At 42.3% G+C, this 21,269-nt stretch overlaps 1 protein-coding gene across 1 annotated transcript in view; it reads left to right on the forward strand.

Annotated features, from left to right (window-relative positions):
• The window catches only part of LOC122548685 (ammonium transporter Rh type A-like), a 56,219-nt gene that overhangs the window by 5,009 nt on the left and 29,941 nt on the right, over nucleotides 1-21,269 (forward strand). Inside the window, exons 2-3 of the mRNA XM_043687510.1 lie at nucleotides 15,494-15,680; nucleotides 16,483-16,710. Of these exons, the coding sequence (XP_043543445.1) occupies nucleotides 15,494-15,680; nucleotides 16,483-16,710 (415 nt within the window). The remainder of the gene's footprint in view (nucleotides 1-15,493; nucleotides 15,681-16,482; nucleotides 16,711-21,269) is intronic.

The raw sequence follows: 21,269 nt of genomic DNA on the forward strand, positions 1-21,269 counted from the left end.
GGGGGAGGTGTGGGCGCACGTGTTGCACCTCCTGCGGTTGCAAGGGAAGGTGCCGGGAGTGGTGGTTGGGTCGGTGGGGGGTGTGGGTCTGACAAGGGAGTCGCGGAGGGAGTGGTCTCTACGGAAAGCTGATAGGGGAGGGGAGGGAAATATATCCCTGGTGGTGGGGTCCGTTTGGAGGTGGCGGAAATGACAGCGGATGATACGATGTACATGGAGGTTGGTGGGGTGGTAGGTGAGGACCAGTGGGGTTCTGTCCTGGTGGCGATTGGAGGGGCGGGACTCAAGGGCGGAGAAGCGGGAAGTGGAGGAGATGCGGTGGAGAGCATCGTCGAGTGCAACTTCTGATGTCTTCTCCAGGCTTTCATGTTGACCATCAATCCCTAGCACCTCATTGTAACACCATGGGCAGTAGTACTTTGACTCTTCATCCACCCAAGTTGGCATTGGCAAAGCACCAATCTCCACCACATCACCATGGCGATCTTGGATAAACCAATATAACACTTCATCAATTCACCACTGAACTTTAAATTCATGGACGCCTTACATTGGAGTACACATGCTTGGTTGTTCTTCTAGCAGGGACACACCCATCTCATACAGGGGGCATCTCAACAATTTTAGCTCAGCACTCATACACACTTTGCACTAACTTGGACATTCACAGTACCTATGACCTGCTTTGTCTTTGATTTGATTTGATTTGATTTGATTTATTGTAATCACATGTACCTAAGTACAGTGAAAAGCTTTGTTTTGCGAGCAGTACAGGCAGATCATAGCAATCAAGGATATACAGATCATAGGGGTCTTAAACAGAGCGAAGCATGCAGGTTATGACTGCATAGGAGGTGCACAAAACAAGATCAACATTAGCCAGATTAATATCATTTGAAGTTAGAGAATCTATTCATCAGTTTAATTACAGCAGGAAAGCTGTTGGTTCGTGTGTTTAAGCTTTTGCCTGATGGAAGAGATTGTCAGGGGCATTACTAGGGTGGGAGGTGTCTTTGATGATGTTGGCAGCCTTTCTATGGCAGCAAGAAGTGTAAATGGAATTCATGGATGGGAGGTTGGCTTTCGTGATGGTCTGGACTGCGCACACAACCTTCTGTAGTTTCTTACAGTCCTGGGCAGAGTGGTTGTCTTACCAGAGTGGCTGTTATGCACCTGGACAGTATGTTCTCAATGATGCCTCTGAAGAAGTTGGTGAGAGTCCTTATGGACATATCAAACTTATTAAGCCACCTGAGGAAGAAGAGGCATTGTTATGTCTCCTTGACCACCGCATCTACTGGGAAGTCCAGGACTGGTTGTCTGTTATCATCACTGCTAGAAATTTGATGCTCTCAACACTGTCACCTCAGTTCCATTCATTTAGACAGAGGCATGTCCTCCTCCTTTCTTCCTGAAGTCAATGATCTTGTGTTTGCTGACATTGAGAGAGAGAATGTTATCATTGCACCATGACACCATGCCTTCTATCTCCTTTCTGCATTCTGACTCATCATTTTTTGATATCTGTCCAACCACAGTGGTGTCATCATCAAACTTGTAGATGATGTTCATTCAGAATTTAGCTATACAGTTATGGCTGTACAGGCAGTACAGTAACAGGCTCAGAACACATCCTTGGAGGGCTCCAGTATTGAGGGTTATTGTGGATTATCACTGATTATGGTCTGTGGATCAGTAAGCTGAGGATCCTGTTGGAGAGGGTGGAGCCGAAACCTAGGTCTGAGTTTTTAGTCTGAAGGGGGGAATATTGTGTTGAAGATGGAGCTGTAGTCAATGAGTAGAAGTCTGACTTAGCTGTCCTTTTTATCCAGATGTTCTAGGGCTGGGGAAATGGTGTCCATTATGGACCTGTTATGTTGGTGGGCAAATTGCAGGAGATCGAGACAGGCTGGGAGGGAATGACCAGTCTCTCAATGCTTCATGATTATGGAGGTCAGAGCCCCTGGGTAGTAGTTTAAGATTAGATTAGATTACTTACAGTGTGGAAACAGGCCCTTCGGCCCAACAAGTTCACTCCAACCCGCCGAAGTTCACTCCAATCCACCCAGACCCATTCCCTTACATTTACCCCTCCACCTAACACTATGGGCAATTTAGCATGGCCAATTCACCTAACCTGCACATCTTTGGATTGTGGGAGGAAACCGGAGCACCCGGAGGAAACCCACGCAGACATAGGGAGAATGTGCAAACTCCACACAGTCAGTCACCTGAGGTGGGAACTGAACCCGGGTCTCTGGCGCTGTGAAGCAACTGCCACCATGCCACCCTTTTGCATGGTTTTCTTAACTTTTGCACAGACAGAAAGCTAAGCAACTTGTCATGGTTGCCAGCACTAAGTAGTCAATGAAGTAGGCATTATACAACACAGCACCATGCCATATCTATGTCCTTCCTAGGACATGTGTTAGTAGCTTATATTGTAAACACATTCCCAGTGCTTCAATTGAATGGCCATGTCTGAAAGTCTCATGGGACTAAGTCCTTAGTCAGGTGAATACACCTCATGCCACATTCGGATGAGGGCATCATCCAATCTCAGTATAAAGGGGTCAGTCATGGTCAGTCATACAGGTGAAGTCAAACCAGTTTGATGATTACAATTATGTCAGTCAGGATGCTTTGAAGATGTCAATCCAGGCAATTGCAGTGGGATGACAGAAGGGTTTGAATATGATCAAAGTAGATGGAAGAGCTCTGAGTAATGGTCCCAGATGAAGAAAAATGGTGAGCTGTCACCAATGAGTAATAGGAAGCACAGAGAGCAGGACAGTTAGTAACTTGGGAGGTTGGGATGGGTGAGAGCTATTTCCATTAGGAAATATGCTGCATGCAATACTGAGAGTTGTAGACCATAAGTCGAGGTCGGGGGAGTGTGTAATGGTAGAGTTAGAATGAGTGTGAGGTAGCAGTAAGAAGATGTCAACAGTTAATCTTGTGGAATGAAGAAGGTCATGACAGTGAAAATCTCTGTCCAGAGTGACCAAAGCAGGTGTCAACTTGGACCCCACCAGAGGGCCACTTGCCCTGGGCTTGACATGTATGCTCAAACCATCAGGAAATATATAAATGCCGATTCATCAGCCGTACGCATAAGGTAGAGCAAAACGTCACCCGTTCACAATGCAATGCCATCCAGGCTCTCAAAACCAATCACAACATTGTCATCAAACTAGCAGATAAAGGAGGAGCCATTGTCATTCAAAATAGAACAGATTACTGTAAGGAAGTGAACCAACAACTGAACAACCAGGAACACTACAGGCACCTACCAACTGATCCGACCAAAGAACACGCCCCTGAATTAAACACATTGATCAGAACTTTGGATCCAGTCCTTCAGAGATCCCTATGCGCCCTCATCCCACGTACTTCTCGTGTAGGCGACTTTTACTGCCTTCCAAAGGTACACAAAGCCAACACACCAGGACGTCCCATCATTTCGGGCAATGGGACCCTATGTGAGAATCTCTCCGGCTATGTGGAAGGCATCTTGAAACCTACTGTACAGGGGATCCCAGCTTCTGTCGCGACACTACGGATTTCTTACAGAAACTCAGCACCCATGGACCAGTCGAACTGGGAACATTCTTCATCACAATGGACGTTTCCGCACTCTACACCAGCATCCCCCACAAGGATGGCATCGCGGCAACATCCTCAGTACTCAACACCAACAACTGCCAATCTCCAAACACCATCCTACAACTCATCCGCTTTATCGTTGCTCACAACGTCTTCACATTTAACAACCAGTTTTTCATCCAGACACATGGAACAGCCATGGGGACCAAATTTGCACCCCAACATTTTTATGCACAGGTTCGAACAAGATTTCTTCTCTATGCAGAATCTCCAACCAACACTATACACCAGGTACATTGATGACATTTTCTTCCTCTGGACCCATGGCAAGGAGTCACTGATAAAACTACACAGTGATATCAACAAGTTTCATCCCACCATCAAACTCACCATGGACTACTCTCGACTGTCTGTCTCATTCTTTGACACATGCATCTCGATCAAGGATGGACACCTCAGCACCACACTCTACCGCAAACCCACAGACTACCTCACAATGTTACACTTCTCCAGCTTCCACCCAAAACATATTAAAACAGCCATCCCCTATGGACAAGCCCTACGCGTATACAGGATCTGCTTAGATGAGGAGGAACGTGACAGACACCTGGAAGTTCTCAGGGATGCCCTCATAAGAATAGGGTACGATGCCCAACTCATCGACCTCCAGTTCCAATGTGCCACAGCAAGGAACTGTAATGACCTCCTCAGGAGACAGACACATGCTGCAACGGACAGGGTACTCTTCATTGTCCAGTATTTCCCAGGAGCTGAAAAACTACGCCATGTTCTTCATGACCTGCAACATATTATCAATGATGATGAGCACCTCACCAAGACCTTCCCCACACCTCTACTACTTGCCTTTAAACAACTGCCAAACCTCAAACAGATCATTGATCGTAGCAAGCTGCCCGGCTCTCAGGACAACTCCGTACAACCCTGTCACAGTAAGCACTGCAAGACGTGTCAGAGTGTGGACATAGATACCACCATTACATGTGGGGATACCTCCCACCTTGTACATGGCAGGTACTCATGTGACTCAGCCAACGTTGTCTATCTTATACGTTGCAGGCAAGGATGCCCGGAGGCATGGTACATTGGGGAAACTGAGCAAAGGCTACGACAACAATCAACAGACAGGAGTGAATGGGCACCGCACAACAATCAACAGACAGGCATGTTCCCTCCCAGTTGGGGAACACTTCAGTGGTCCAGGACATTCAACCTCGGACCTTCGGGTGACCATCCTCCAAGGTGGACTTCGGGTCAGCCAGTAGCAAAAAGTGGCCGAGCAGAGGCTGATAGCTAAGTTCGGTACTCATAGGGAGGACCTCAACTGGGACCTTGGGTTCATGTCACACCACAGGTGACCACCATTGCACTATACACACACACAGATATTCCTACACACACACTCACACACATACAGGCACTCCTATACACACATACACATGGACACACATATACACAGATGCGCACACAGACACCCACACACACCCTTACAGACACACACACTCCCACACTCACACATGCACCCCCTCACAGACTTAAGACACTCTACACTCACTACACACACACATACACTTTGTCACACTCACAATCCCCAACCCAGACAGACACACACACACAGATAGACAAAGACCCACATGCACACATATATTTTGTGGGGTGAATTTGTACTTGCAATATTACGTTGTACTTTCCTCAAAAACTGAATTAATTTATGTAAAACTCTGAGCTCAAAAACTGCATAAATTCATGTAAAACTCTGTTACCTCACTTTATCGATTAGAATTAATCTAAACATCATGGCATAGACAGAGAACGCAGGGGGGCTAACACCTTCAACATATTGTCTAGCTATCACCATTGTTAACAGCTAACCTGAGAATGCAACTTTTTAAAAAAAGGTTTCGTGATTTACACATGAAAGAAGTGAAACTATCATGGTATTTAAACAGATGAAAGACTCAACAGACAATCAATTTTTCATGTATAATTTCATTTACATCACACTGTAAATTTTTGCTATAAATTCTGTGTTAGGATTGAACCCTCCACTACCACCTGATGAAGGAGCAATGCTCCGAACGCTAGTGTGCTTCCAATTAAACCTGTTGGACTATAACCTGGTGTTGTGTGATTTTTAACTTTGTACACCCCAGTCCAATACTGGCATCTCCAAAGCTGTCCAGGATGGCAGTGTCTAGAGCTGTGCTCTCATTGGTTGTCCTAAGAGGATAATCCTCCTGTCCATTATCCCATCTACCAGAATTTCATATTCCTATTCTCAGCTATTTATTTTAAGTTGTGATTGTATAAACCATTTGGAATGGTTGTTCCTAATTTGCAGAATTTAAGGTGGTTCACAGCTGAGATTTAAATATGGCACCCACAGCATGAGTGTTGGGAGATCCTGACGGCAGTGAGCATCTCTGTCTCTGCTCACAAAATTATACAAGAGGTGTGCTATAGAGGCCAGTTGCATAATTAATCAGGTGAGCAGCAGAATATTGCATGAGAAAGGCTCTAGGGCTTACAAAGGGAAACCTTCCATGATACTCCCTGAAACTGATACTGAGGAGTCTCAGCCCTATCTCCGAATTTTGCCAGCAAAACCTAATTGAGCATAGCTAATGGACAGACAGCTGAAAGGACAAGCTATTTCAATATGATTGAAGTAGTTGGAAGAGCTCTGAGTAATGATGCCAGATGAAGGAAAAATGGTGAGGTGTCACCAGTGAGTAAGTAGAAAACACAGAGAGCAGGATAGTTAGTAACTTGGGAGGTTGGGGCAGGTGAGAGATATTTCCATTAGGAAATATGCTGCATGCAATAGTGATCAACCAAGCACTGGGACTTACAGCTTCAGCACTGAAATGCATATACCATATCATTCACTTGTGCAGAACATTGTTTTTGTTTGATGGCAGCATCCTAGTAGTGGAAAATACCATTTGGGTTTCATCTTAACAGTGGGAACTGGACAATTTTTGAGAAACCTCACCTTTCCAGGATTATTTGAGGTAGACTGGGCACTTTTCTATTTCATTTCTCCAAGAGTGTATTGGAGCTAAGGTTGTGCCAGTTTTCATATCCAAGAGTACGGAAAATGCTCAAGTGGTATACTTATCACAAATAAGAGAGTACTATGCAGAACAAGACTGGGCAAACTACTTGTTCAATTACTAATTTATGCCATGATTTGCACTGCATTTGTTCTGAAGTATGGAGATTTCTTCCAATTTTTTTTTCATTGCTGCTGTATTTCCTCAATAGATGATCACACTATAAAGAATACCTGCTTGAAACATGCCCATATTGTAAACCTACTCAAGGAGAAGTATTTCATGAGTACAATGAATAATGGCACCAAACATGTAGTGGATTCTTTTGATCATCCAGTTTCTGAAAGTGAGGAGTTTGTCATTATGCATGGTTTTAATTTTGATGCTCCTATTCACATCAAATGAGAAGAGGTATTATTGAAGGTTTTACCTCCACCATTCTTAGCTATCCCATCAGAATTCAATGTCCACGGAAAGCACCGAGATCTTGAAAATACAGCTGATTTAACACATGCTTTGATTGATCCCCAGTGACTAACCTGATTCTCCTATGCAGCCTGAATAAGTGCTGTATTGCAGCTATTAATGCCATCCAGACATACATATTTGCAATTCGCAGTAAAGGATTGGAATTGTCATTGAAATCATATCCATTGGACCCACATCATCACACAGTCCTACTGAAAATTAGGTTACAAAAGAAGACACAAGTGTATGTCATCCTCATGGTTCTGTACATCAACATATGTAAGACCACACAAGAAGCACACACTAATGTCGAATTACAACCGATCTTATTTATGACAAACTCTGCGTAACATCAATTGGTGATATGTTTGTGTGAGTTTCTACAATTAGTTCTGAGCATTTCACTTTGTCAGTGAAGGATTGCTTCACCTTTGCAGTAACTATATGCAAATTGCCAATGGATAGAAATATTGTACCTATGCTTTCTTTTGACATTGCAAGACTATTCACGAATACAGTATACCACGTAAGGAAGCCATAGACATTTGCACCATGCCACTATATCTTGCAATCTAGATGAGTCAACATGCTCTGTAGCTATGTTCATTGGAGGAGGATCCTTGCTAGAGTCAGCTGTCATTAACATTTTTGTTCTCTTTCATGAAAAATAAGTTTTCAATGGAATGTCCCCTTATCTCATGCTGACTATATATTTCCCATATGTGATGAGAGATTTGCTATATTTTGTTCTGCAGCTGCAAATAAAAATTTCCTGACATAGCTTGATGGGACCCATTTCATGACCAATGTCACCTCTGAACTGAAGGCATTTAAGGAGCTCTATTTCTTCAACATGGTAGTTGAGAAAAATCAATTTTCAAATTACATCATCAGACTTTTAATACCTAAGATCTTTCATGGGCAAAAGTAGTTTTAAAAAAGGAAAAACACTGACTTGAGGTGGTCACAGTGATAACCTGACCAGATTGAGTCAGTCTCATGAAACCGTCAATATGTAAGACCTGAAACAAAAACAGAAATTGCTGGAAAAGCTCAGCAGGTCTGGCAACATCTGTGGAGAGGAATCAGAGTTTACATTTTGGGTCGAGTGACCCTTCTTTGGAAACCGTGTTTCATTATTTTTCTCAGGGTTAGTAAATAATAACCTTTCATTCAAGAGAAACTTGTAATTAGCTCATTAATTTGGACGATCACCACATTTTAATTGAGTTGTGATATAGCTGGGTGTTGAAATAATTTGAAATTCTTAGTGTAGCCAATTGAAAGGGTTAAAAAGAAGGGAGCTGATTTGCATTGCCCCTCCCCCCACTTACCTTGTCACAATGTTAGTGATTGGAATGGGATTAGCCAGGTGGATCTCTAAGAATATGAGTTCCCTGACTGGGGCTGTTAGCATGGTCCAATCAAGGAGCCCTGGCTGACAGATATAAACAGAAGTGTCAGAGGTTCTGTTCACTTCAGGAGCAAGCTCTGAGCTAGCTGGGTCAGTGTCATATACTATGCATGAATAAAGGGCAACTTGGTGATGCGATACCACCTTCATGGAGTTATTTCAATAACAATTTATTTGGCTCCATTGGTTTCAAGATTGGCCTTAACTTAACTATTACGAGTCATCTCAGGTCTATTTAAGAGATGAGCTGGTGAAACTACACAATTAGAAGGCTTCACATAGTCAGGGAGAAGAGATCATATCTGGAATGAGACACAATCCAAGATGTTTCAGAGACTGCTGCAGTGACAAAGGCAGAGTGGCCCATTCCTCGTGGCCATTGCAGCGATGTTCTTCTGGGCCCTATAGGATGGTGGTCTGCTTCGGTAGCTTCAGTGTCTTCAGTGGCGTGATGGGTCCAGCCCAGTATTCCAATGGCCCACTCCAGCAGTGTCTTCAGTGGTGAGGTGGGTTTTGCCTGGGATTCCAACAGCCTAAAATCCCTTCAGGCATCTTCTGTGGCGTCGTCTGGCTTCAGCGACCAGGTGAACCCTTGAGGCAGCTTCTGTGGCAGCTTTGGTGGCATGGCAGACCGGTCCAGGATTTCAACAGCCTGAGATTCAGCAGCTTCGATGTCTGCTTTCTGCAGCAGTTGAAAATGTGATTTCAATCTTTTACTCGACCTTGGGAACCCATGAGCTGTGAATTGAATAAAGACGGACTTTGTCTCAATTTTTTAAATATAAATTTCTGTTATTAATAAGTCTTCACCTGATGAAGGGGCAGGTCTTTGAAAGCTTGTGAATTCAAATAATCCTGTTGAACTATAACCTAGTGTTATCATAATTTATTCTAAAAGCACTGAAAAAGGATGCATCAAAACGAAGCTGCAGGATAATGCATATTGCAATCAGATCATTGCCCAGTGAGTATCATGCATACTCACAAATTGGCATAAGGTCACCTTTGGTTCTGAAAAGTGTTCAGTGCAGTTTAAACTATCCTGGAAGAGTAAATTCTCTCAAATACTTCAACTATTTGTACTGCTCCCTCTAATTGTTTTGGCTGGTTACCAGGGCTTCCTAGAACTATGCGCAGCAGCGACTTCAGGAACCAGAAGTCATTGCCTTGTCAGCAGTCCAACACTGATCATGGTGCATGGAATATTGGAGAGGCTGCAGTGCATACAGCCATGCAGCTTAGGGAGTACTTTGGCTAGAGTTGCAGCGCTTTGTTTCACAATGTAATAGCAACATGAGTGGAACCTTCCACAAAGAGGATGATACTATCAAACTGAGAAGACTGCCTACCACACACATGGCTAATGTGATACACTCAGTCTTCCAGATCCACAAGGTTCTGTTCCTGAGAATCCCCTTGAATGATTTAAAAATAGGCTAAAAATGCACAGAAATGGGAGTTTTGCCTGCAGATGTTGAATTTTGTTGTGTATGTATGTTAGCACCAGTTTAATGCCAGATATATAAGCTGTACATCCAAATGACTGACAGTTCATCACCAACAGTACATCCCTTTCGCTATTTGCAATAGGCAGAATATTAATTGTAGGCAAAAGTATCTGCTCCCAGGGGGACCAGTTCTACCACAGAACACAGCAGTTGGCCTCCTTCTTTAAAGACCGCAATTTCCCTTCCCACGTGGTCGAAGATGCACTCCAATGTATCTCGTCCACATCCCGCACCTCCACCCTCAAACCCCACCCATCTAAACATAACAAGGACAGAACCCCCCTGGTTTTCACTTTCCACTCCACCAACCTTTGCATAAACCGGTCATCTGCCAACATTTCGGCCACCTCCAAACGGGCCCCACCAAGAGGGAAATATTTCCCTCCCACCCTTTTCCGTTTTCCGCAAAGACCGTTCCCTCTGTGACTACCTGGTCAGGTCCACGCACCCCAGCAACCCACCCTCCCCTCCTGGCACATTCCCCTGCCACTGCCAGAATTGCAAAACCTGCGCGCACACCTCTCCCCTCACCTCCATCCAAGACCCCAAAGGAGCCTTACACATCCATCAACGTTTCACCTGAACATCCACCAATGTCATTTATCGTATCCGTTACTCCCAATGCAGTCTCCTCTACATTGGGGAGACTGGACACCTTCTCGCAGAGCGCTTTAGGGAACATTTCCGGGACACCAGCACTAATCAAGCCCACAACTCAGTGGCCCAACATTTCAACTCCCCCTCCCACTTTGCCGAGGACATGCAGGTCCTGGGTCTCTTCTACCACCATTCCCTCACAACCCAATGCCTGGAGGAAGAACGCCTCATCTTCCGACTCTGAACACTCCAACCCCAGGGCATTAATGTGGACTTCTCTAGTTTCCTCATTTCCCCTACCCCCACCTTACCCCAGTTCCAACCTTCCAGCTCAGCACCATCCTCATGACCGGTCCTACCTGCCAATCTTCCTTCCCAGCTATCTGCTCCACCCTCCCCTCTAACCTATCGCCTCCATCCCCACCTCCATTCACCTATTGTACTCTTTGTTACCTTCTCCCCAGCCCTACCCCTCTCCCATATATCTCTCCACCCTGGAGGCTCCCTGCCTTCAGTCCTTATTAAGGGCTTTTACCTGAAATGACGATTTTCCTTCTCCTCGGATGCTGCCTGACTGGCTGCGCTTTTCCAGCATCACTCTAATCTAGAATATTAATTGTACTCAACCATCTGATGCTTAAAAACATCAGATCAAAATGTCTGTCATTAGATGTGAGTCTGCAATTGTGCAGCACATACTGAACAATCCCAATGGTTTATTCTAATACTCGTAGCCAAGTTAAGATGATCAGATGGGCTCACAAAATAAAAAAAGACAGGAACAAAGGAGAGGATAGGCCATTCACCCCTCCAGCCTGCTGCATGACTCGAAATCATGGATAATCATTTTCATCACTTGCAATTGCTAGAAACTGAATGTATTCACACACAAAGTACAGTCCTCTATAGGTAAAAAGAACTTGTTCAGGAATTATGCCTTATTTGAAATAAACAAAACATGATGATTGTGGGGAGGATTGGTGGAGGTCGGTTTGCAAGTGACCTCTGGTGCTCTGTTCATTACAATACTTTGACTGACTTGCCAATAAATCAGCATCCTTTCCTATTGTAGTCTAAATTACAGCTTACTTTGAAATTTAGAATTCGTGTATTACGGGACTGTGCAATGCTTTGAAAGCATATCACTTTTCTCAGCAGTTCTCTGGTCCTATGCAGCACTATAGTCATGGAGTCATAGAGATGTACAGCATTGAAACAGACCCTTCAGTCCAACTCATCATGCTAACCAGATATCCAAAATTAATCTACAGTCATTTCTTTTATAGCGTGATAGTTCCTGTGCAACCCTGCACCATACAAGAAGCGCACAGTTGAAATAGCAGTTAAAGTGTTAGCGAACAAAGTACATTATAGGCGACATGCAATTTAAACGTTTACCCTTTAGAAAGGCAAGCATACTAAACGCCTTCTTCCCTATTCTGACCATCTGTGACTCTACTTTCAAGGAACTATGAACCTGCACTCCAAGGTTTCTTTGTTCAGTAAAACCACCCATTAAGTGTATAAATCCTACCCTGATTTGCTTTTCCAAAATGTAGCACCTCACATTTTTCTAAATTAAATTCCATTTGCCACTCCTCCGCCCATCTAATTAAGGTCCTGTTGTACTCTGAAATAACCTTCTTGGCTGTCCACTACACCTCCAACTTTGGTATCATCTACAAACTTACTAACCATACGTCCTGTATTCACATCCACATATTTAAATAAATGACAAAAAATAGTGGACCCAACACCAATCATTGTGGCACACTACTGGTCACAGGCCTCCTGTCCAAAAATCACCGTCCACCACTACCCTTTGTCTCTGTCTTTTAAGCAATTTCTGTATCTAAATAGCTAGTTCTCCCTGTATTTCATATGATCTAGCCTTGTAAACCAGTCCATCATGCAGAACCTTGTCAAACGTCTTAATGAAGTCCATATAGACAATATCCACCACTCTGCCTTCATCAATCCTCTTCATCACTTCCTCAAAAAACTTGGTCAGGATATTGAGTCATGATTTCTCACACACAAAGCCATGTTGACTATCCCTAATCAGCCTTTGCTTTTCAAATACATGTAAATCCTGTCCCTTAGAATCCCCTTCAACAACTTGCCCACCATTGTTGTCAGGCTCATTGGTCTATAGTTCCTGACTTTTCCTTACAACCTTTCTTAAATAATGGCACCACGTTAGCCAACCTCCAGTCTTCTGGCACCTCACCTGTGGCTATCGATGATGCAAATTTCTCAGCAAGGGGCTCAGCAATCACTTCCCTAGCTTCCCACAGAGCTCTAGGGTACACCTGATCAGGTCCTAGGGATTTATCCATCTTTATGCATTTGAAAATGTCCTCTGTAATACGGACACTTTTCAAGATATTGCCATTGCTTCCTCCAAGTTCTCTAGCTTCCACGTCCTTCTCTGTACTAAACACTGATGCAAAATACTTGTTTAGTATCTCCCCATATCCTGCAATTCCACGCAGAGGCAGTCTTGCTGATCTTTAAGGGCCCTATTCTCTCCCTATTTACTCTTTAATGTATTTGTAGGATCCCTTTGGATTCTCCATAACCCTATTTGCCAAAGCTATCTTCTGTCCCTGTTTTCTCTTCCCATTTTCCCTCTTGAGTATACTCCTACTGCCCTTACACTCTTCTAGGGATTCACTTAATTCCTACTGTTTATTCCCAACATATACTTCCTTCTTTTTCTTGACTGGAACCTCAATTTCTCTAGTCATGAAGCATTCATCCTAACAGGAATGTACTCTCTCTGGACTATCATCATTTTTGAAGGCTTCCCATTTTCTAGCCATCCCTTTAGCTGCGAATAACCAGGAAAAATCTACTTTTAAAAGTTCTTGCTTAATACAATCAAAACTTGCCTTCCTCCAATCTAGAATTTTAACTTTTAGGTCAGATCTATCCTTTTCCAATTTTTTTTAAACTAATAGAATTATGATCACTGACCCCAAAGTGCTCCCCCAATGACACCTCAGTCACATGCCTTACCTTATTTCCCAAGAGATGATCAAGTTTTGCTCCTTCTCTAGTAGGTATTTTCATATACCGAATAAGAAAAATTCCTTGTACACATAACAAATTCCTCTCTATCCAAGCCCTATTATTCTGACAGATGATAGATCTTCTTACAAATTTGCTTCTCAATTTCTCATTAACTATTTGGGGATCTGAAGTACAATTCCAATAAAATTATCATCTCATTCTTATATCTCAGTTCTACCCAAATAACTTCATTGGACACACTCCCCAGAAACCTCCCTAAGTACAGCCGAAATATTATCCCTAATCAAACACACCACTCCCCCTCCTCACTTGCCCCCACCCCCCTCCTATAGCATCTATACCCTGGAAAATGTAGCTGCCAGTCTTGTCCATCTCTGAGCCACAACTCTGTATTAGCTGTGATATCCCAATCCCATGTTCCCAACCATGCCCTGAGTTAATCTGCCTTATTTGTCAGGTCTCTAGCAGTTTAATTTATCAGTCCATCCTAGGGAATGAACATGGTCAAGAAGTGCTGTCAAATGGGACTAGGATATCTGGCCAGCATGGACCAAAGTGTCTGTTTCAGTGCTGTACTTCTCTATGACTATGACTCTGACGACCTTGTTCTCTACTTTGCTCCTGCCTGCCTTGACTGTTTGACGTGCTCCTTTTCCCAACTGCTCCAGCCTTAGACTGATCTCTTTTCTCACGACAGGTAGTTCTTCTGTAATGCGATGGTTGTGTTTTTGTGCAACCCCGCATTATAGAAAGATCATGCTTTAGAAACAGCACTTAACAGGTTGGCGATGTAATTGTGTTACACCCAACACACATCTTAAAAGGTTATGCTTAAGAAACAGTATCCCTAATTTAGCAATCATGTTACAGCAACACATTACTAGTTTAAATCCTCCCATGCAGCTCTAGCAAATCCCCCTGCCAGTATATTAGTCCCCTTTCAATTCATGTCTTTCTTAAACAGGTCATTTCTACACTAAAAGAGATTCTAATAATCCAAAAATGCGAATCCTTCTCCCCTGCATCAGATCCTCAGCCATGCATTCATCTATTCCTACTTTCCCTAGCATTTTGCACCAGGAGTAATACAAATATTACTATTAACCTCCTGCTTAATTTCATCTGTTCTCTTTTCAGAACTTCATCCTTTTCTCTTCCTATGTCGTTGGTTCCAATGTACACAACAATGTCCTGCTGATCTCTTTATCCTTTGAGAATATTCTGCACTCTCTCCAAAACATCCTTATGATTATTAGTAGTTCATCTTTTTTTACAAATAATCACAGCATTATGAAAACAATTTCCTTTCCAATTCATTGTATTATGGTGCATTCAGTGATACTTCATAATCTTCTTCTGCTTTTCATTTTCTGGTGTGGATAGTGTCAATTTGAGCATCAAGGATTTTCAAAACACATGGAGCAATTCAAATGGGAGAGTAAAGCTTCTTACAACTTAGCCAATATTTCAAAGAGTTCCTTCTGGTTCACAGAAATTCTCATTCAAACGGGACAGTCCAGGTCTAACAACAAGCCTGGAGACCCTCAAAAGAGAAGCAGTGATCTGTATCCAGATTATCCAATGGATCGAAGGGGTTTGCTCTCTTCTCATTGTTGCTCCCTGACAACAACCAGAGTGCCCTGTGATATTGACCAGGAGCAATGCATTTGAATGTGCTAATCCTACACAGCATTGACATACTGGAATTCAGGGAAATCAGCCCCCCACTGTCTATATAGTGTTCCGGATGAGCCAATGATGATAATGAGTTATACATATTCCTTATTCAGGTTTCCAGGATATACACGTAATGATTTTTGTTGGATTTGGTTTTCTGATGACCTTCTTGAAGAACTATGGGTTCAGCAGTGTTGGATTTAATTTACTCATTGCTGCATTTGGTCTTCAGTGGGGGATTCTGATGCAAGGTTGGCTGCACCATTTAAAAGATGGAAAAATCAAAGTTGACATTTTCAGGTATTTTTAATCTTTTATTGATTAATTGCTTGCCTAACGACTGTCTTCTCATATGTGAAATTAATGGCTAAGAATTTTTGTTGAGTCTTTCCTCTGAACTCTGCACCTGAATTTTCAATATGGCAATGTCACTAGATTAGTAAAATCCACCCTTATTGTCTCAGTTTTAGTCTATTATAATTATCTGGGGTTTTCTCATACCTCACAGAAAGATGAAAGAAATAGCTCAAATCAACGGTGTAACTAATTTTTCAAAAACTTTATAAGGGATGACTTTATTGTACAATAACTTTATTGTACATGAAAGTAAAACACAGATTAGGAAAATAGTGAAAATTGCTTTTTTCTTTCCTCGTATACAAATTATCTCAATCACAGCCTCACAAAAAACAGCCAGTAACAAACAAAAATATTACATTTCAGTTTTTCATGGCAGATATACATTTGCCTTTCTGGTATTATTTAAAATTGATGCATTACTTGTAGTTTTCCACTTCAAATGGAAAAGGATTACATGCCAAATAATGGTATTTATTATTATTTTTTATCCACTAATCTGAAATCTAATAATCCACACCTGTATTCCTAATCAGCCATAGGTAACTACTAGCTATAATATTGAAAAGTACACTGGACTTGAAATTGAACAGAAATAATTTAAATTCAATTGATTATAAGATGCATAGCAGTTGAGTATTTTGAGTAAAATTGTAACTATTGGTTACAAATGACATTAATTAACCATTAAACTGAATTCAGAAAATAAACAATGGCAAGTAATTTAAATGTTTTTGTTCTATAGCTTAATAAATGCAGACTTCAGCACAGCAACTGCCCTGATTTCATTTGGTGCTGTCTTGGGGAAAACCAGTCCAATCCAACTGCTGATTATGACTCTTCTCGAGATTACCATATTTGCTTGCAATGAACACTTGGTCACTACAGTCCTGAAGGTATGTATACTTGAATTTGAAGAGACCAAACTAAAATCCTTCAAAAGTTCTCTGAGAGACTCATTAGGCAAAGAGAGGTAAGAGGGCAAGAAATGTCCTGCCTGGCTCTGCAATCACAATAATCACTGGATCTCCATAATATTCCTATAAGATGGAAATGCCTTGATGGCTGCTGTCTGCTGTGAGTCTGCCACACCATTCAATACGATCATGTCTGATCATTCAACTCAGTAGTCTATTTCCATTTTCTACACATACATTTTGATCCTTTTAGTCCTATGAACTATACCTAACTCCTTCTTGAAAGCATTCAATGTTTTGACCTCAACAACTTTCTGTGACAGAGAATTCCACAGGCTCACCACTCTCTAACTAATGAAATGTAACCTGTTTTCAGTCCTAAATGTCCTAATCTTTAGATTATGACCTCTGGTTCTGGTCTCCAGTAGGCATGAACATCTTTTCTGCACATATTCTGTCTAATTCTATCTGAATTTAAAGGTTTCTATGAAATCCCCTCATTCCCAGGAAATATGGTATTAACTGATCCAGACTGTCTTCATGTGTTAGTCCTACCATCCCAAAAATCAATCTGGTTAACCATTGTTGCACTCCTTTCATAGCCAGAACATCCTTCCTGTGGTTCTGTTCGCCGAGCTGGAAGTTTTTGTTGCAAACGTTTCGTCCCCTGTCTAGGTGACATCCTCAGTGCTTGGGAGCCTCCTGTGAAGCGCTTCTGTGGTGTTTCCTCCGGGATTTATAGTGGCCTGTCCCTGCCGTTTCCGGTTGTCAGTTTCAGCTGTCCGCTGTAGTGGCCGGTATATTGGGTCCTGGTCTGTGTGTTTGTTGATGGAGTTTGTGGATGAGTGCCATGCTTCTAGGAATTCCCTGGCTGTTCTTTGTTTCGCTTGCCCTATAATGGGCATAAACCCCATCAACAAACACATAGACCTGGACCCAATATACTGGCTACTACAGCGGACAGCTGAAACTGACAACCGGAAGCGGCAGGGACAGGCCACTATAAATGCCGGAGGAAACACCACAGAAGCGCTTCACAGGAGGCTCCCAAGCACTGAGGATGCGAACAGAACCACAGCAACGAGCACCCGAGCTACAAATCTTCTCACAAACTTTGAAGAACATCTTTCCTCAGATAAGGAGACCAAAACTGCACAAAATGCCCCAGGTGCAGTTTTACAAAAAAACCCTGTATAATTGCAGCAAGACATCCCTGCTCTTGTACTTAAATCCTTTCGCTGTGGAGACTAACATACCATTTGCCTTCTTCACTGCCTGCTGCATCTACATTCTTATTTTCTGTGACTGGTGTACAAGGACACTCAAGTCTTATACAGTCTCCCCCTTTTCCAATTTATTGCCATTCAGATAATAATCTGCCTTCCTGTTTCTGATACTAAAGTGGATAACTTCATATTTATCCATATTATATTTGTTCGTCTTTGCCAGTCAGTTCTTTATCCATGTCAGTGTACTAGCCACCAATCTCTAGTGCTTTAATTTATCTATATTATATTTCTTTTGCCATGCATTTGCCCATCACTCAACTTGTCCGGATCACAGTGTAGTACCTCTGCATTCTTCTCATAATTCACCCTCACCCCAGCTTTGTATTTTCTGCAAATTTGGAGATTTTACATAAGAACATAACAAATAGAAGCAGCAGTAGGCCATCTGGCCCATCGAGCCTGCTACACCATTCAATAAGATCATGGCCGGTTTTTTTTTGGAGTCAGCTCCACTTACCCACTGCTCTTAATTCCCTTACTGTTCAAAAATCTATCTAACTTTGGCTAAAATCATTCAACAAGGAAAACTAAATTGTTTCAGTGCGCACAATATTCCACAAATTCGCAACCTCCTCAACTCAGTGCTAAACCTGCTCCCATTATTTTAAAGCTATGTTCCCTATTTTTAGGTTCACCTGTCAGTTGAAACAACCTCCCTGCTTCTATCTTTTCTACTAACTTCATAATTGTATATGTTTCTTTAAGATCCCCCTCATTCTTCTAAAGTCCAATGAGTATGGTCCCAGTCTACTCAATCTCTCCTCATAAGCCAACCTTGTCAACTCTGGAAGACATTTAGTTCCCTCATCTAAATGATTAATATATATTTTGAATAACTGCAGTCTAAGCACTGACCCTCGTGGTACTCCACTATTCACTGTTTGCCACTCAGAAGAAGGCCCTTTTTTTTTCCTGCTCTTTGTTCCTCTTTGCCAGTTAGTTCTTTATCCATGTCTGTGTACTAGCCACCAATCTCTAGTGCTTTAATTTTACATGCTTATCTCTTATATGGAAACCTTCTGAAAGAGCAAAGAAACCATACTCACTGGGTTTACATTGTCAACTCTATTAGTTACATCATTAAAAAATTCCAATAGATTTGTCAAGCATGATTTCCCTTTTGTAAATCCACACTGACTCTTTCCAGTCCTGTCACTGTTTTCCAAGTGCTCTGCTACTAAATCTTTTATAACGGATTTGAAAACTTTCCTCATGACTGATGTCAGGCTAACTGGCCTAATTCCCTGATATCTGTCTGCCTTCTCTTTTCAATAGTGGGATTACATTAGCTACCCGCCAATCCACAGAAACTGGTCTAGAATCGATAGAATTTTGGAAGATGACCACAACTATTTCTACGGCCACTTCCTTAAGTACTCCAGTATGTAAATTATTGCTCCATGGCCCCAATTTAGCTCTCATTGAAGCACCTTGTTCAGGTATGTTAAGCCAAGTTTGGGAACTGATACCATTGCCAAGAACCACATAGTTGGCTGTACAAGTTTTCAAATAACTTGTTTCTGGGACATGGCCTCAATCTGAATCTCATCTTTGACTTTAACTGAGTGTGGAACTTTTCTGTGAGTGTGAACAGGTGGCTGATAGCACATAACTACAAAAGGCTTCAGTCTTCAGTGTGGACAATGAGCGGTTTCCCCCGGACTTTAAAGTACATTGAATGTTGTTGCTTCAAACTCATTTGCTGGTTTCTGACTGATAGGTGAATCTACATTAAGAATGCAGTTGAGGTTTTTGCAAGTTGTCCTGCTGAGCAATGAATATGGCTGGTTGCAGATAGCATAAAGGATTTCAAAAATATTGTCTTTGTGCCTTGACATTGCTGAACCTCGCCTTGCCTTTGACATTGCAGTTGGTTCCACATGAGCTTTACAATTGGATAAAGGTTATAAGGTAAACCTCCACATCCATTGAAGCCAAAACAGTGACTTCAGCCCGTGACCAAACTGAAGTGAGTATGAGAGCCATTGACAGCATTGTTGGCACTCCAATATTGACTATCCCAATCTGCAATTTCACCAAGAAAGAACAGGTTTGCTGTTCAACTTTGCCTTAAAAAGTTGTGACATTTCCTTAGTACAGATTTTTGTAATGTTAAGAGGCTATTGTGACTGTAAGCATTGCTTTTTGTCTCTGGAAATTCTTTGCATCATCTCCAGAATTTTGAAGTATGGCAGTAAGTGCATTTTCCACATGCTTTCAGTTCTGTAACTGTGAAGACGATTCCATCCTTTTTAGCTGATCTGAGTTTAGAAAAGAATTGCTTTCTCAAGTCAAAGCCAGTTTCCTACGATCTTGATTGACAGACTGGTCTAGTAATCAGTTTGACCGTAAAGCCTGCTGTACCATACAGCCTTTGGGCTAGTTGTCAACCTCCTCCATGGTTAGATTGCTGGGCTAGCCTTGCCCTTCACCCTTGGCTCTGTATTGCTACTGGATTTAACTTCAGGTGCTGACTTCCTGAAAGCTTATAGTTCTTTGAGTCTGCTCACCGCTTGTCACCAGCTAGTAAGATCAGATCTGCATTCAGGTGAATAAACATGAACAACTATTATTGAAAACAACTATAAAGAAACAATGGTAACAGAGGACATTTTTTGGAAACCTTACATATACCAGGTCCAATCCAAGTGATCTGATGGAACAACATAGATCCTTATGGATGCATTCTTCTTAGAATCGAGTGCTGTGACATCCGCAGCATATATGCAGTTGTGGTGGACTTTGTGGGGAATTCTACATGTGCTCTGCTGCTGATGTCACAATGTACTGAAAACAGCATCATCACTGGCTCATGCACAGCCACATCCTGGAATATTGATGCCAGATGTTCATGTACAACCACTTCTGCAGCCTGTCATGCTTTGATGATATTATGGACGGCATCTGCACATGTGCAGGGATCATTTTGTGTTATGGATAATGACACCAAAATTTAAAATCCATCAAAATTTTGTTGAAGCATGAAAACTTCTCAGATAATAGCATCGGAAAGAGTTGTGAAACTTGAAAGGGTTCAGAAAAGATTTACAAGGATGTTGCCAAGGTTGGAGGATCTGAGCTACAGGGAGAGATTGAACAGGCTGGGGCTATTTTCCCTGGAGCGTCGGAGGCTGAGGGGTGACCTTATAGAGGCTTACAAAATTATGAGGGACATGGATAGGATAAATAGACAAAGTCTATTTTGGTCCAACCCGTCCATGACGACCAGATATCCCAACCCAATCTAGTCCCACCTACCAGCACCCGGCCCATATCCCTCCAAACCCTTCCTATTCATATACCCATCCAAATGCCTCTTAAATGTT

Source organism: Chiloscyllium plagiosum, chromosome 3 (assembly GCF_004010195.1).
Source record: "Chiloscyllium plagiosum isolate BGI_BamShark_2017 chromosome 3, ASM401019v2, whole genome shotgun sequence".
NCBI lineage: Eukaryota > Metazoa > Chordata > Chondrichthyes > Orectolobiformes > Hemiscylliidae > Chiloscyllium > Chiloscyllium plagiosum.